Here is a 15,443-nt window from a genome sequence, read left to right as displayed (position 1 = left end):
TTTCTTGTCATTCATGTGCCTGGAAATGGGTTTTCAGGTTTAGCTGCTCCATCAGCTGTAATCATGTTTCTGAGTCCCGGTGCAGCTCTGCTGGGGCTCTGCCGCCTGTGGACACGTGCAAGAGGAGCACCCTGTCTGTCCCTCCCTGACAAGGCTTTGTAATGCAGCCTCCTTGCAAAAGTGTCTGGACATGGCTGTAGCTATACATGGAGCATGTGTTTTTCTTTGCCACAGGTTGCCAGTTTTAGTCTGGTGGGCAGCTCTGGGCTCCTTCTGTCTCCTCCAGGAGCCCCTCAAGGCCATACTGGGCTTGGCTGTGTGCCACTCTTAGACCTGTCTCTTCCTTTTGTGCCAACAGATGTAAATGAATGCGAGGTCTTCCCTGGCGTCTGCCCAAACGGACGCTGTGTGAACACAGCTGGATCCTTTCGGTGCGAGTGTCCAGAAGGTCTGACCCTTGACGGCACTGCTAGGACGTGTGTGGGTAAGGACGCCTCATCTCACCCAGCCCCCGGCCTCTGTTCAGCTCTCTCTACAGAGGTCCAGCCACCCCCTACCCACCACGTGCAGCAGTCTTGGGAATTGAGTGATGGCGCATCATAACTGCTGGGGCTGACAAACCCATCAGCCTAACCAAGGCAAGGCTGCCACAGCTTCGTGTCCCCGGATTCAGCCAGTAGTGTGGTCATTCTCCTTGGGTGGACTTCAGGGGTAGCCAAATAGATAACCTAACTCATTAATTACATGTCCCAGAAGCCCTAAACCAACTCTTGGCTGCTTTCTGGGCGCACAGTGACAAACCTTTGCCCTTCATAGGAGCCATCTGCACTACTAACCTCACCATAGAGGGTCCATTCTCGGTCCCTGTTGCCAACAGTCACAGGCTGGCCATGTCCATACTGTTCAATCTCTCCTAGCATCCCAAACAAGGTGGCCTCATCCAAGCAGCCCATACCTGGGCATTGCTTGGAGGATGCCCCACCTAAAGCTCTTCCAGGAACCTTGCTAACTGTGTCACAGAAAATGAAATTTATAGCTTTACCAGAGGTTAGGTGCTGGAGGCAAGGGCTCAGCAATGCTCTCTCACCAGATGTGCGTGTGGAACAGTGCTACATGAAATGGGATGAAGATGAGTGCACGGAGCCTCTGCCAGGCAAGTACCGGATCGACATGTGCTGCTGTTCAGTGGGCTCAGCCTGGGGCATCGACTGTGAAGAATGTCCCAAGGTCGGCTCCAGCGAGTACAAGGCCATCTGCCCAAGAGGACCTGGCTTTGCCAACCGAGGAGACGTACTTTCAGGAAGACCCTTCTACAAAGGTGAGAAGAAAGAGGGGAGCTGATGATCCTGGGCTGTGCCCGTCTCAGCTACAGCCCAAGGAACCTGCTGCCTGCCCTGGGACCTGAGGTTCATTGCGGACATCCCCTCCCTAAAACACTGCTCCTCTGCCTTCACCCACAGATGTGAATGAATGTAAGGTCTTCTCTGGCCTCTGCACTCATGGGACCTGTCGAAACACCATCGGCAGCTTCAGGTGTATCTGTGGCAATGGTTTTGCTTTGGATGCTGAGGAAAGAAACTGCACAGGTAAGGGAAGAGTAGCCCCTCTCCAGACTGCTCTTGCCCATCTTACTGCCTTGCCTGCCTTGTGGGATGCTTAGCATGATGGTGGTGCCCAGAGCAGCCGTGGCAGTTGTCTTATAGACATGCTGAGAAGCCAAGGGCAGGACCATGAGCAGAAGGCTCCTCCTGCTCGTGGGATGAAGGATCAGTCCTACAGCAGAGAGAAAGCTTAACTGCTGTCTCTCCCTTTGGAAGGAGGAGTTCCTTGGTCTGCTGGGTCAGACTTGCCAGTTCTTGCTCATTGGATTTGGTGTGCACTACAGGTGGCCCAGTGCCAGCTGTAGCGGTGCTTGTAGCCTGTTCTGCCTCCACTAACTGGTCTTCATCCCCACAGACATCGATGAGTGCCGCATCTCACCAGACCTGTGTGGCCACGGCACCTGTGTCAACACGCCAGGCAGCTTCGAGTGCGAGTGCTTCGAAGGCTACGAGAGTGGCTTCATGATGATGAAGAACTGCATGGGTAAGGACTCTTCTCCGGGGTAGGGCAGCACCCTTCCTCTTTTGCAACAGGGAAGAAAGTAGCTGGTGCCAGATCTGACAAAGGGCTTCATGCCGAGCTGCTCTCGGTGTGTCTTGCTGTCCTGCTACCTGTCTGTCTGGCTCTCCTGGTATCTCCCTGGTATCCCTGGGGGAGTCATGGGGTCCCTATGCTGCAGAGAGCCCTGGCAGCCTCTGCTCGTGAGTCTTCTGCCTTGCTTTGCTCTTGCAAAGGCAGAGCTGGGCTGAAGGGTGGCATGTGTAGAGAAACAAAGTGCTGTGTGTGTAGCTGAGAGCACCATAGGTGTAACCCTGGGATGGGAGGACGGCAAAATGAAGTCAGGGGTCCGTGAGACACAGCACAGGCTGTCTAAGCTGGAGGACATAAAGGGAGAGGCCATGTCCCCAAGCAAGGCTTGGCTTGGGCCCCAGACCCCTCCAGAAATGGAGGGCAAAGCGCTGCGTGGGTGCTGTGCCTTGTGGGGCCAATAGTCCATCAGTGACTGTCTCTGCTACCAGTGCCCCCGGGGCTCTGTACCATGCAGAGAAAAGACAGACCATGAAAATGTTGCCAGACTCGGGGTCAAAACTGGGAGCCTTCCCTCAGAGACATCAATTTATGAGGACCTCCTGGACCAGAGGCCAGAGCCTGGGCTGGTGGTGCCCCATGAGCTGGGGAAGGAGACCGGCATCCCAGGCCAGCATCAGGGAAGACTCTGGGTATAGCACCTGGCCCAGGGGAACATCCTGGGCTCTTCCTGCCGTGGCATTCATGGGACATCGTTGGTCCTGCCCTGCCACCTCCTGGCCACCATTACCTCAGCTATGGGAGCCCACACTGGGAGCCCATGGGGCCACCAACCAGCTCTTCTCAAGTTCTTTCCCATCCCTTTCCTGCTTGCTATACCCAAAGGGCATTTCCCTACAATCCCAGTGCGATGTTGCCTTACTTTTTTCACATAAGACTAAGGTCTTGTATTTCCTTTTTCATTTTGCGCAACATTCATTCTTCCTTATTCTGTACTCTTCCTTCACTTGGACCTTCCCTTGCGCCAAACCTTGGCTACTAACCTTTCCTCTTGTTTCAGCCACCAGCAGCTGGAGCTTGCGCCTGGCATTGCCACTGGGCTGGGACAGGATCCATGCCTGGTATTTTCATTCCTGCTATATAAGGAGACGGCAACCTTTGTACTGGGGATTGGCTAGTACGCAGTGGAGCTCTGCCAGGCCAGCAGCTTGAACTCAATGGCTGCGAGCTCCAATTCTCAAACACACTTGGCTATTTCCTTCGTGTGATGTCTCATCTCCTTCAGCTTCTTTTCAGCCTTGTGTTACCCATCTATTATTTATTCAGCCACAGATTATTTATGTATCCACACTCTAAATGTACACCCATCTCCAGGCGTTATTAATATCATATGTTCAACACTTACGTTAAACCGTTCATTTTCAAACACTATCGCAGAATGTTTCTCAAGTTGTAGATCTTTTTGTGTGGTACCCTGTCCATGCCATAACAGTTATCTTCTTAACCTGATACATCTACCTGCCCTAAATGCTGTCTCACATACCACATCAGTCATTTTAATCCAGTTACAAGTAGCTTGGTCCCTTTTCTAGATAATATACGTTCCTTGCAAGTAGCTGCCAGTTATATCATCATTAGATTGCATCACAGACTGCTGAGATCAGTAGATCCATTATTTCCACTCCTATATTAGGAGCCACATTAAGCTTTGGCCGTTATAGCACTGCTTGGCCTCCTGCTGTCATTGCACATCCTACAGCCATGTGCTATTAAACCAAATGCCTCCACTGGCATGAGAACATGGAGATATCTCATACCTTGCCCAGCAAGAGGTTCAGCGTTTGATAGCATGTGTCTCTTGTAGCTCTGAATCTTGCTGATTCATTCAGTTTTTCTTGGGCTGCTTTCCATGGAATCTTGTCTAAAAATGACAATCAACAAATCTAATCAACTTGTTGCTGTGTCTGCACCTTTCCTTGGGATCGGAATCCCCAGCAGTTTCATACCAGCCTCAACCATTCATCAGGCCCCTGTCCGGTTCCTCAAACTCTTGCACAGATCAAGTCCTCCATGAGAAGTTCTGGTGGACCATCTGAATTTTTCTACCCCACCCTATTTCCAGTTATAATCATTAAGGGCTCCCTTCCACCTGCCCATTTAATCATCCTTTATCCTCAGATAATTCTTTACAGCTCCTCCCATCTGGCCAATGCTTGTTTTTATTCTGTCAGATTCTCATCTGGTTTCAATTTAATAATTCTTGTTTGTAGCTTAAAAAAAAAAAAAAATCCCATCAATGACCTCAGTACCTCAGTTCGTCTCCAACAAGTCAGCCAGACTCTTGCTGTCCTCTAATTCCTGGCATACCACGTTCCTCTTCTCGTCTGTCTAGCCAGACTGACCTAGTCTTAATATTCTGCTCTTTCTGCTTTGGCTTGGACTTTCAAACCACATCAATCCGTGGCATGATTCAATACCACTTATTTATTTTTCACATTTGATTCCCTGGCTTCTCTAAAATATATCACCGCCCTGCCACTGGCATGGTTTTCTGTCTTTTCCATACAAATTGTAGCGTGGGTTACCACACTCGCGCTGATCGTCTTCCTCCTCTTCCTCCTGCATTTCTGAGATACGGAGAACGTCAGTCCCCACTGATGGCCTGCTAACTTCTGTCACTAATGAGGTTTATGATATCTTTCTATAAGGATGTTGTGTTTCCTTGTTCTTTTGTTTTAATGCTCGCTGTTATCTGCACGATTTCACCTTATCCTTTTTCCCAGCTGGCAGGAGATTGAGTCATTTCACCCCCAAAGGCTGTTGTGACACTATGGCATTTCCCGTGGTCAAGGATTAACTTCTTCCCGCCCATGTCTGGCAAAAGAACTTGGCTTCTGCCTCCTGAGGGAGGAATTCCTGCCAGCCCCTGGCAATAAATAACATCAGCACTGAACCTGCGTCCTGCGGTTCGTTAGGAGCAGTCTCCCACCACGGAGAACCGGAGGCATGGGGCCTGTGGGACTGTCTGATAGGGACCCGTCACCCCATCGCCACGTGTGTTCCAGTCCACTTCAGCTGGAGATAAGCTGAAAATCTCAACAGAGTGTTTTATTCAAGTAAGGTGAAAGATTCCATTCAAAAATGGATTCTTTATATCTGACATCACCCCCTTTGCCTGCTGTCACTAAGGGGTTCTTGGGGGCATTTTTTTTCAGCTCCCGCAGTTCATTTATGTTACACCCAGTGGCTTTGTGTTCTGAATGCACGTTCCTCGGAGTAGAGCTGGGGACAGATGAATCCTCTGAGCGGTTCCAGGGAGGCTCCCCTGCTCCGCTCTCTTCCTGTCAGCCCAGGACATCTTGGGTCAATTCGAGGGGCATGCAAGAATGCAAACTCTTTTGAATCTATCCTGGGACCAAAACAGAGAACCTCCTTCTCAGATTCCTCCTTCCCAAGTTAGAGGATCAGATTCATCCAGCACTCGCCCTTCCAAAGAGCATGACTTGCCCTGTGAAACACCGCGAGTATCGCAAAGACTGTTACCTGTACAATGTCATAGCAGATCACAAAGAGCTTTCTCCAGGAGCCCCAGATGATGACGCGATATCAAGGCTTCCCAGTTCTGATACTCTCAGGGCTTCATCTCCGCCTGCTGTTGGTTTTAGTTTCCAACCATCACCACTGCACCATTCCAGTAGTTCCCTCAGAATTTTTTTTTAATTTTTTTTAGTCTTGCTTTTATAAACTTTTATATCTTTTTTTTTTTTTTTTTTTTTTTTTTTTCATTTTTAATGCCAGAAGCCTGGTTTCATCTTTGTTTGGCTGGTTCACATCTCTCTTACTGCAGTTTCATCTGTTTCAGGAATTTCTCCAGTTCCTGGTAAATTCTATCCCTTTGTCCGTGTGTGATTTTCTCAGAAATGTAGAGACTATTCCCCAGCCCTTGTGTGATACTGGAACTACCCCGGAGGCTGTTAACAAGAAAGCTTGTCTGTTGGTCTTCTATCAAACAAAATACGTATTTTCTGAGGAGCTCTCCCTCTACTGATGGAACTTGTGAAAACGTACGAAGATGGGTGGGATGTGAGCTAGGGACTGTCCTTCCAGACCTCGCTGGCAAATCTGCACAAAGCTAATAACATCTTTCCTCCTGATATTTTTACATGCTACTGAGGTCAAGGCAAGAGTTGCGGTTTCCCAAAACGCATATTCAACCACTGGACTCACCCAAGCCCTGGATTTGCTGCCCTCTTAATTTTGTGGTGCTCCTCTGTGTTGGGGTGTATCTCTGGTGATGAGACTGTGGGTGATGGCGCCACCCCATTATTGTTTGAGGAAGAGGAGGCTGAGGGGAGACCTCATCGCTCTCTACAACTACTTGAAAGGCCATTGTAGAGAGGTTGGTGCTGGTCTCTTCTCACAGGTCATTAGCGATAGAACAAGAGGGAATGGGTTCAAGCTGCAACAGGGGAGGTTTAGGCTGGACATTAGGAAAAAATTCTTCCCAGAAAGAGTGGTCAGACACTGGAATAGGCTGCCCAGGGAGGTGGTGGAGTCACCATCCCTGAATATGTTTAAGACTCGTTTCAATGTGGTGTCGAGGGATATGGTGTAAGGGAGAACTTTGTAGAGTGGAGTTGATGGTTGGACTCGATGATCCCAAGGGTCTTTTACAACCTAAATGATTCTATGATTATCTGGAAAACCCAGCCGAAGGGGACAATCCACCGCATTTCATATCGTTCTCTGCAGATATCAATGAGTGTGAGCGGGACCCACTGCTGTGCCGAGGTGGGATCTGCATGAACACAGACGGCAGCTTTGAATGCATCTGCCCCCCCGGACATGAGCTGACTTCCGAAGGGAACACTTGCATAGGTGAGCTGGTGGAAAGCTGTGTTATGCCCAGAGCCCGTTCAAGGGTAATGATGTGGGGAGACTTGGATCTCGTGCTGGGCACATGGGGCTTTGAGCAGCCTGGTCTAGAGGAGTTGTCCCTGCCCAGGGCAGGGGGCTTGGAACAAGATGATCTTTAAGGTCCTTTCCAACTGTGACCATTCCATGATTCTGTGAACCTCTCCTTCCAGTCCCATGTGTGGGTAGAACACAACCTCCAGGAGGGACCAAGGTCACTCCCAGGGTTTCATTGCATTTATGATGTCTGTTGTTCTACCTGCTGTTCACGGAGGCAAATGACAAATTGAGTGTGGACACAGCAGTGGGTGGGGGTACCCAGGGATGGCTACCAAATAATTCTTAACGTGGCATCAGCATGGCTGGCTTCTCAAACTGTCCTTCCCACCGCAGATATCAACGAATGCTCCCTTAGTGACAACCTGTGTCGCAACGGACGCTGCGTCAATGTCATTGGTACCTACCAGTGCGCGTGTGATTCGGGCTTCCAGGCCACACTGGACAGGCAGGGCTGTGTCGGTGAGTGCTCCCGTTTGCCAACTTGCCATGCCAAGACCACGGTACACATCCAAACCCTCCTGGCCTCATTCCTCTTATAATGCTCAGTGGGGTGCCTGAGGGTAAGGCAAGGGGGGAACCTCCTGGCTGCCCCACGGCCAGACTGTCGCTACTGGTAAGGGGCTGCCATCAGCTGTGAGCTGCGAGTGGTCAGCAGAGGAGAAAAGTTGTGCTTTCTTCTGGCTGGGGGAGCTTTGTTTCCTCTTCAGCTTCTCTCCCACTCTGTCTCTGTTCTGGCTCTGTGTCTGAGCAGCTCTGCTGCAAGACACGTATCCCAGCCTGCGACCCTTCTCCCTTCTCCCCCAGACATTGATGAGTGCACCATAACCAATGGCGGCTGTGACACACACTGCTCCAACTCGGAGGGCAGCTACGAGTGCAGCTGCAGCGAAGGCTACGCATTGATGCCGGACAAGAGATCGTGTGCAGGTGAGCAGTCAGTTTGGCTCTCGTAGGTGCTGCCCCAGGGACCTCTGCATCCGTTGCCAGTCAGCCATAGTGTTGGCTTCAGGGTGAGGGGGTGTCATTTTTAGGTCACTTCCAGAGAGGTGATTTCCCTGGCCAGATGTTTTTCTTTTGCACGGCAAAGTCCAGTCCCTCGTTACAGGCTCCAGATTCCTGTAACTACATAATTGGGAGCAAAGCCCCTGCTGCGATTCCCTGCTGCTCCCGCAATACCCTTTCACTGGCTCTAACGTCTTTACTTTGGTAATGGTCTCTTCTCTCTAGATATTGATGAATGTGAGGATAATCCCGACATCTGTGATGGTGGGCAGTGCACTAACATCCCTGGGGAGTACCGCTGCCTCTGCTTCGATGGCTTCATGGCATCCCTGGACATGAAGACCTGTATTGGTGAGGACAAGGCTGTGCCCTGGGCACGTGCCAGCACGGCATCACAAGGCTGCTACGGAGTGTTGCTCCAGAGTCACATCATGGTTCTTGTGGTGTTCCAAGTCTGTCCGTTTTCTCCCGCAGATGTGAACGAATGTGATCTCAATCCCAACATCTGCCTGCACGGCGAGTGTGAAAACACAAAGGGTTCCTTCATCTGTCACTGCCAGCTGGGCTACTTCGTCAAGAAGGGAACCACAGGCTGCACAGGTGGGAACGCACCAGACCTGGAGCCAGGGGTGCTGGTGGGGGCCCTCACAAACACCTCCTGCAGCTGCCATGGAGGCAACACCAGCCCTGTGCAGGGGGATGCTGTGGACACCGGGGAGGTGTCTGTGTGCTGGGAGCTCCTCCTGGGCAGGCAGATTTCCGGGAAGGCAGGCTGCAGGCAGGAATAGACAGTTTCCTAATTTATAGCCAAGCCAGGGACCTGCCTTTCCTTTTGTCATCATCTCCCAGGGCTGAGCAGAGATCGGCTCTTCAGCTCAGGGGTACAACCCCAGGCAGCCTGCTCCCAGAGCACCTTGTTCCCACCCCCTGGGGTTCAGCCTCCCTGGAGCCGTTGGTGCCCAGACCCCTTAGCAGGATGGTACCCGGCTGCCCCCTCCTCTCCTGGAGGAGCCGTGTCAGCTCTGATGTCCTTCCTTCCTGCAGACATTGATGAATGCGAGATCGGGGCTCACAACTGCGACATGCACGCCTCCTGCATCAACGTGCCCGGGAGCTTCAAATGCAAGTGTCGCACAGGCTGGCTTGGAGATGGGCTGAAGTGCAACGGTGAGTTCTCGTCCCGGGGTAGGAGCTCCGTGTGTCCAGGTGCTCTGTGGGCATCTGTGAAGGCTGGGCTGAGCCAACACCTGCACGTAAAAAGCTCTTGAGCCCTGCAGGAAGATTTATGGAAGCGTGGAGACATGTGGGTGTGCGACAGAGGGGAGCTGTAGGTGTGGGGGTGCGGATGCTGCACTGTCAGGCTCTGCAACCGTGTCTGTGAAGCCGTGAATGTGGGAGCGAGGGCGCGTGTTAGCGGGATGTGGAGTGTGTGGGCAGGGTATTGCGCTGAGTGTGGCTGAATGTCGTCGTCAGGTTGGCGATGTGGCCGTGTGGTGATGTGCTGGGGCGTGGTGTGGTACGTATGCAGGGATGCACAGGTGTGGGAGGTGTGTAGGATGCGTTGGTGTGTGTATGGTGTGTGTAAATGGGTGTAGGGAGTTACTGGCATGCGTGGGGTGTGTATGAAGGGATGTGAGAGCGTGTGGGTACCTGTGTCTGATCTGGGGAGGTGCTAGCGATGTGGGTACATGTGTGTGAAAGTGTCTCGCTGCCACCTTGTCTGCATCAGCACTGCCAGGGCAGTGTCTTCTGGCCACAGAGGCTCACAGAGATGTGTTGGAGCCTCACAAGTGCTCCAAGTGCCTGGAGGCTGCCGTCTCCTGGGCTGTTTGCGGGCGCCCCTGGGCCTCTACACGAGCTGCCCGGGCTTGGAGGAAAGGCCGGAGGCAAAACACTGACAAGGGTGTTCTCCCTGCCCAGACCTGGACGAGTGTGCAACTGAAGAGCACAAGTGCAACCTGAATGCCAACTGCGTCAACACACCGGGCTCCTACCGCTGCGCCTGCCGAGAAGGCTTCAACGGGGATGGCTTCTCCTGCTCAGGTGAGGGCCGTAGACTCAACTAGAAGCAGAAACTTGGGCATCCTCTGGGACACGGGGTCACTCTCTCTTATCCACCCGCCTGGCTGCCTGGGTCTGGGGCTCCCCAAACCACATGTCCCCCCAGACTGCCCTGCACCACAGCCTGCTCAGATACCTTCAGCAGAGATCCACCTTCTTCTCAGCAGGTGTTTGGGGAGATTCAAGGCAATGCGAAGTATTGCAGCCCCCTCCCCACCTCCCAGCAGAGGGGTGGGAACAAGCCTGTGGGAATTTTCTGGGCAAGCTAAGGGAAGATTCTGTCTTCGGGTGGACACCACGGCAGTCTCATGCTTGACTCTCTCTAGATGTGGACGAGTGTGCGGACAATGTGAACCTGTGTGAGAATGGACAGTGTCTCAATGCACCGGGAGGTTACCGCTGCGAGTGTGAGATGGGCTTCAATCCCACAGAGGACAGCAAGGCCTGCCAGGGTAAGTGCCCAGAGTTTTGGTTGGTGCTCCAGGAGATCCAGCGTCCACCTCCTTTCTATCCTTGATCTCTCCACTGCATTGTGACCACTTGATCCATTACTAAGCAAAAGCCACCGTCACCTGATGGTGCAGGGCTTCTGAGGTGCCAGCTCTTCCGCTTAGAGGAGTTGTCCCCAGCCTGCAGAAAGGTTGGGCTGAGCCAAGGATCCATGTAAGATGTGGACAATCAGCAAAACAGGGGTTGAGGGCAGAGGGCATACGCACAGCGTGCCTGGTCCTGCTCACCCAGGAGGTGGTGTCCCCAAGGCACTGGAACAGATGGGTTACCCACACCTGGGCTGCGGCTCTGCTTTGTGACGGGAGCAGGAGAGGCCTGTCTTGGCCCTTACTCTGCCAGGTCCTGAGTACCCAGTTCTCCCTCTTTTGCAGACATCGACGAATGCACCTTCCAGAATATCTGTGTCTTTGGGACCTGCCAGAACCTGCCTGGGATGTTCCGCTGCGCCTGTGATGATGGCTATGAACTGGACAGGAGTGGAGGCAACTGCACAGGTATAGGACTTCCACGGGGCTGTTGGGTGAGGATCATTGCTGGGTGATAGCTGGTGGGAGCTTGCCCCAGCCATGACAGGGAGTGGCACTAGCAGCCTAAAGCCAACTGAACATCCCTGGGTGATGTCTCTTTGCTCTTGGCAAGGCCTCGGTGCTGCTGGAAGAGGGGCCTTCAGTGGAAAGGAGGGAAGGCTCAGTGGCGTTCTGCTCCTTTCTTCTGACTCTGGGCAGGGTGGTGTGAGGTAGGACAAGGCAAGGTCTGTTTCTAGAGCCACTTTGCTTACCATCACATGAAGAGCCTTAGAAACACCATGGTCATGGGGATACACCCTGGACACACAGTGCAGAGTTTAGGGCTGTGGCTGTGGTTTCTGTGGCAGTCTTCATCTTTCTTTTCAGTCGTCATCTTTCCATCTTTTCAGACATCAATGAATGTGCAGACCCCGTCAACTGTATCAACGGCCTGTGTGTCAACACCCCTGGCAGCTACCTGTGCAACTGTCCCCAGGACTTCGAGCTGAACCCCACCGGTGTGGGCTGTGTGGGTGAGTGGGGACCTGTGTGGAGAGCACACCTTCCATCCAAGAGCTTGGTAGTCCTTCTTGTTGGTCCCACACAGCTGGAACCGGCCACTACCAGAGGCTGGGGTGGCTGACCACGATCTGCCCTGCCAAATACCTGCCTGTCCATGACGGGCTTAACCCTGCAGCAGTAGAAGAGTACCTACCTCCTGTTACACCTGGCCCACCTTGTGTCACCAGTGGTGACCATCTCCTGGTGGAAGCAGTGTTGTCCCTAGGCACCTCTGAAGCTATTCTTAGCCCTTGGTTTCTTGAAAGGCCCTGGGTTATTGATAGCGTTATTTGAGTCATGCTCCTTAGCTGTACTGAAGACAGGCCACTGTGCCATGACCTCTGAGTGATACAGCGTGGCTTTTACCAGACAAGCTGGGCGCACTTTATGCTTGAAGGGTTCCCAAAGTCACGAGCTGCAAGGACAGTCTGGATGTGGTTTATTACAACACAGGTAGCTGACAGCATGGACATCTGGGGCAGGACTGGGGCCTTATCCCTCTCTCTGCTTCTTGAGGCCATAGTCCCTTCATTCCTCCTGTGCGCGCAAGTCTTTACTGGGGAGGCTTTGCTCATCCACTACTGTCTTTGTGCAGATACCCGGGTCGGGAACTGCTTCCTGGACACCCAGGATCGAGGAGATGGGGGCATCTCCTGCAGCGCAGAGATTGGAGTTGGGGTCACTCGGGCATCCTGCTGCTGCTCGCTGGGTCGTGCGTGGGGCAACCCCTGCGAGCTTTGTCCTCCAGCCAACACGAGTGAGTTGGGAAAACGTCTGGGGTAAACTTGGGCATGGGCCAGGTGGGCAGAGCAGAGGAGAGAGACGGGGCCGCTTCCCTGTGGCTTCTCAACTCAGGCTGGGGGTCCTGGGTCCAGGATATGCTGTCGTCACGATGGAGCAAGGGAAGCTGAGGGAGAAGACAGCAACCTTGTGTCAGTGTGGGGCTAGACAAGTGGACCAGGGCAGGGGAGAGGTGGGGAGACTAGGTTGGTTGTGCCTGCGGGCTTGCAGTTTGAGATCCTTTGTTCCTGGTCACAGTAAGCACGAGGAGGGCAGTGGACGTGGAATAATCCCGACCGGGGGTGGGCAGGCAGAGACAGGGCGGCTGAGTTTGCTTGGCATGTGATGGGAGTCAGGCTGCTCCATCTGGACCGCCGTCACCATCCTCATGGCCTATTTCTCCTGGGTTTCTCCTGGTTCCCTCTACCCTTCCTGTTTCATGGGAGCCCGCTCAGCTCAGGATCCCCCTGACTGACTTTTTCCACAGCCGAGTACAAGACCTTGTGCCCTGGCGGGGAAGGTTTCCGACCCAACCCCATCACTGTCATCCTGGAAGGTAAGCCTGCAAGGTCCCCAGTGTCCCCTCACCAGGGGCTTGGGTGCTGGGGGAGCCCAGCCCCGCCTGGGCACTGTCTGCCGTGGCGCTGGGCTGGCTGGAAGCCCGCTGAGCCCCTGACCACCGCATGAGGAGCAGCAAGTGTGTGCTCTCCTCAGGTGCGCTCTGGCCACCTGGCTGAGCCGCTTGGTTGCCACCAAGGGCTGGAGGTGGTGGGATGAACCCGCCGGGGGTCCCGGGCTGGAGGCACTGCCTGGGCTGGGCTGGCGGGCAGTGAACCCCCCCCGGCTGCTCTCCCTCCTCAGATATCGACGAGTGCCAGGAGCTGCCGGGCCTCTGCCAGGGCGGCAACTGCGTGAACACTTTTGGCAGCTTCCAGTGTGAGTGCCCCCTTGGCTACTACCTCAACGAGGACACACGCATCTGTGAAGGTAGGTACACCGTGGTGTCCGTGCTTGTCTGTGTGCCTGGCGTGTATGGCACACCTGTGTGTGCGTGCACGTGTGTGCAGTGGAGTTTTACACGTATCTGGGCTGCCCTAGGAGCAGTTGGCTCCCCTTTCTCTTCCAGCCTTCCCGTCCTCATCACAAACCCCTTTCCCAGTGCCAGGCCGGCCTGGTCCCTGTGCCAGGCCCATGCGTACCTTGTGCCAAGCCTAGCCCCAACCCCACGTCAGGCGCTTCTCTACCTGTGCCCAGCGCTTTGACCTCCCGTCTCCTTTATTCGGCAGATATCGATGAGTGCTCTGCTCACATTGGGATCTGCGGCCCTGGGACCTGCTACAACACCCTCGGCAACTACACCTGCGTGTGTCCCCCTGAGTACATGCAAGTCAACGGTGGAAATAACTGCATGGGTACGGCGTGGTCCGAGTCTGCGGGAAGGGGTCTGGCCGTGCCCTGCCCATGCCCAGCCCTTGGGTTGTGCTTTGGGCAACGTGGCTGAGCAGATGGAGCCGAAACGCTGGGAACCGGGGCTGGGATTTGGGACATCTGAATCCACCAGTGCCTCGCCGCATCCCTGTCCCTACACCGTGCACATTGCCCGTGCCAGCGGGGCTGACGCTTGCCTCGACAGCAGTTATAGGGAGGACGGCTGGGCACGGGGCGGTGGGAAACCCAGCAGAGCATTGTCACTGCCTGCTATGGGGCAGGACCCAAGGATCTCAGTGGAACAGGGCTTCGCCCCATCACTGCAGCCACTTTGGGCTCCCCTATGTGTCACCTGCAGTCCCTGAGCACCAGGATAGGGCGGTCTGGCATATCCCCAGCAATGAGCACCCATTCCCGGGGCTGGTGGGACCTATTCCCAGGGCTGGTAGGACCCATTCCCGGGGCTGGCACGAGACACTCTCTGGGCTGCCTTTGCAGACATGAGGAAGAGCGTGTGCTATCGCAACTACAACGACACGTGTGAGAACGAGCTCTCCTTCAACATGACCAAGAAGATGTGCTGCTGCTCCTACAACATCGGCAAGGCTTGGAACAAGCCGTGTGAGCCCTGCCCCACACCAGCCAGCCGTAAGTCAACCTTCCTGGAAGGACATCTTAATACCATGGCTGCCCCCTCGCTTTTCTGGCGATTTTGTGCACTTTGAGGCACAGCACTAACAAAATAGAGGGGGAGAAGGGAGAGCAAGTAGCACTTGTGGGTGACTGCTGTGGGGACGCTGGAGGGACACGGGGGACCGGGACAGTATTGCGGAGAGGAGATGATGTGCGGGCTGGGTGTGGGTGGCGGCGTGGCGGTGCGGAGTGCTGGCCGTGCACTGCGTGTAGGGGTGAGCCTGTACCTGCGTGCGAGGCATGCAGATGCCACGCGTGTGCGTGCCTTTTATTGCGTGTGTATGTATGCAAAGTGCCTGGCGCCGTATGTGTTCTTGGGTTCCCCATATGCCGGCCCATGCGACTCCCCGCTGAGCACCATGCCGATCCCCTCCTGCCTGTCAGCGCCCCCCCCCGGCTCTGCTCACTCCAGCCATAGTTGGCCCTTGTCCCTCTCATCCCTCACTGCATCCCACTCTGCCCGCCGGGCACGGCCATGACCTCGGTGTTCCCCTTGCAGCCGAGTACCAGATCCTGTGTGGGAACCAGGCCCCCGGGTTCATCATCGACATCCACACGGGGAAGCCGATCGGTGAGTAGAACCCCCACGCCCTGCAGAGCCAGGTCTGCTCTCTGCCGCCTTCCCACAGTGCCCGTGAGCTCGTTCCCTTCCCCTCCCTTAGTAAACTAAGCCCTGAGCAGAGGAGAGACAAGGAAGAGAGGTGGCAGACGTGGCTGCAAGCAGCTGGCCAAACCTTCAAACCTATGTCCTGAGTGGCTGGGCTGCCCAGACCTCCCCACATCTGCAGTTGTGCTTTG

The 15,443-nt window shown here is 54.3% G+C and overlaps 1 protein-coding gene across 1 annotated transcript in view; it reads left to right on the top strand.

Moving 5' to 3' along the window:
- Nucleotides 1–15,443, top strand: part of FBN3 (fibrillin 3) — a 112,424-nt gene that overhangs the window by 81,703 nt on the left and 15,278 nt on the right. The window contains exons 22-41 of the mRNA XM_063358159.1: nt 359–484; nt 1,091–1,318; nt 1,461–1,586; nt 1,957–2,085; nt 6,883–7,008; nt 7,438–7,563; nt 7,909–8,031; nt 8,332–8,457; nt 8,581–8,706; nt 9,151–9,273; nt 10,027–10,149; nt 10,494–10,619; nt 11,049–11,171; nt 11,594–11,716; nt 12,340–12,501; nt 13,012–13,080; nt 13,386–13,511; nt 13,811–13,936; nt 14,451–14,600; nt 15,145–15,216. Of these exons, the coding sequence (XP_063214229.1) occupies nt 359–484; nt 1,091–1,318; nt 1,461–1,586; nt 1,957–2,085; nt 6,883–7,008; nt 7,438–7,563; nt 7,909–8,031; nt 8,332–8,457; nt 8,581–8,706; nt 9,151–9,273; nt 10,027–10,149; nt 10,494–10,619; nt 11,049–11,171; nt 11,594–11,716; nt 12,340–12,501; nt 13,012–13,080; nt 13,386–13,511; nt 13,811–13,936; nt 14,451–14,600; nt 15,145–15,216 (2,559 nt within the window). The remainder of the gene's footprint in view (nt 1–358; nt 485–1,090; nt 1,319–1,460; nt 1,587–1,956; nt 2,086–6,882; nt 7,009–7,437; nt 7,564–7,908; nt 8,032–8,331; nt 8,458–8,580; nt 8,707–9,150; nt 9,274–10,026; nt 10,150–10,493; nt 10,620–11,048; nt 11,172–11,593; nt 11,717–12,339; nt 12,502–13,011; nt 13,081–13,385; nt 13,512–13,810; nt 13,937–14,450; nt 14,601–15,144; nt 15,217–15,443) is intronic.

The sequence above is a fragment of the Chroicocephalus ridibundus genome, chromosome 22 (assembly GCF_963924245.1).
Source record: "Chroicocephalus ridibundus chromosome 22, bChrRid1.1, whole genome shotgun sequence".
Taxonomy (NCBI): Eukaryota; Metazoa; Chordata; class Aves; order Charadriiformes; family Laridae; genus Chroicocephalus; species Chroicocephalus ridibundus.
The sequence above is the reverse complement of the archived record's forward strand: the minus strand, read 5'-3'. Positions and strand labels throughout refer to the sequence as shown.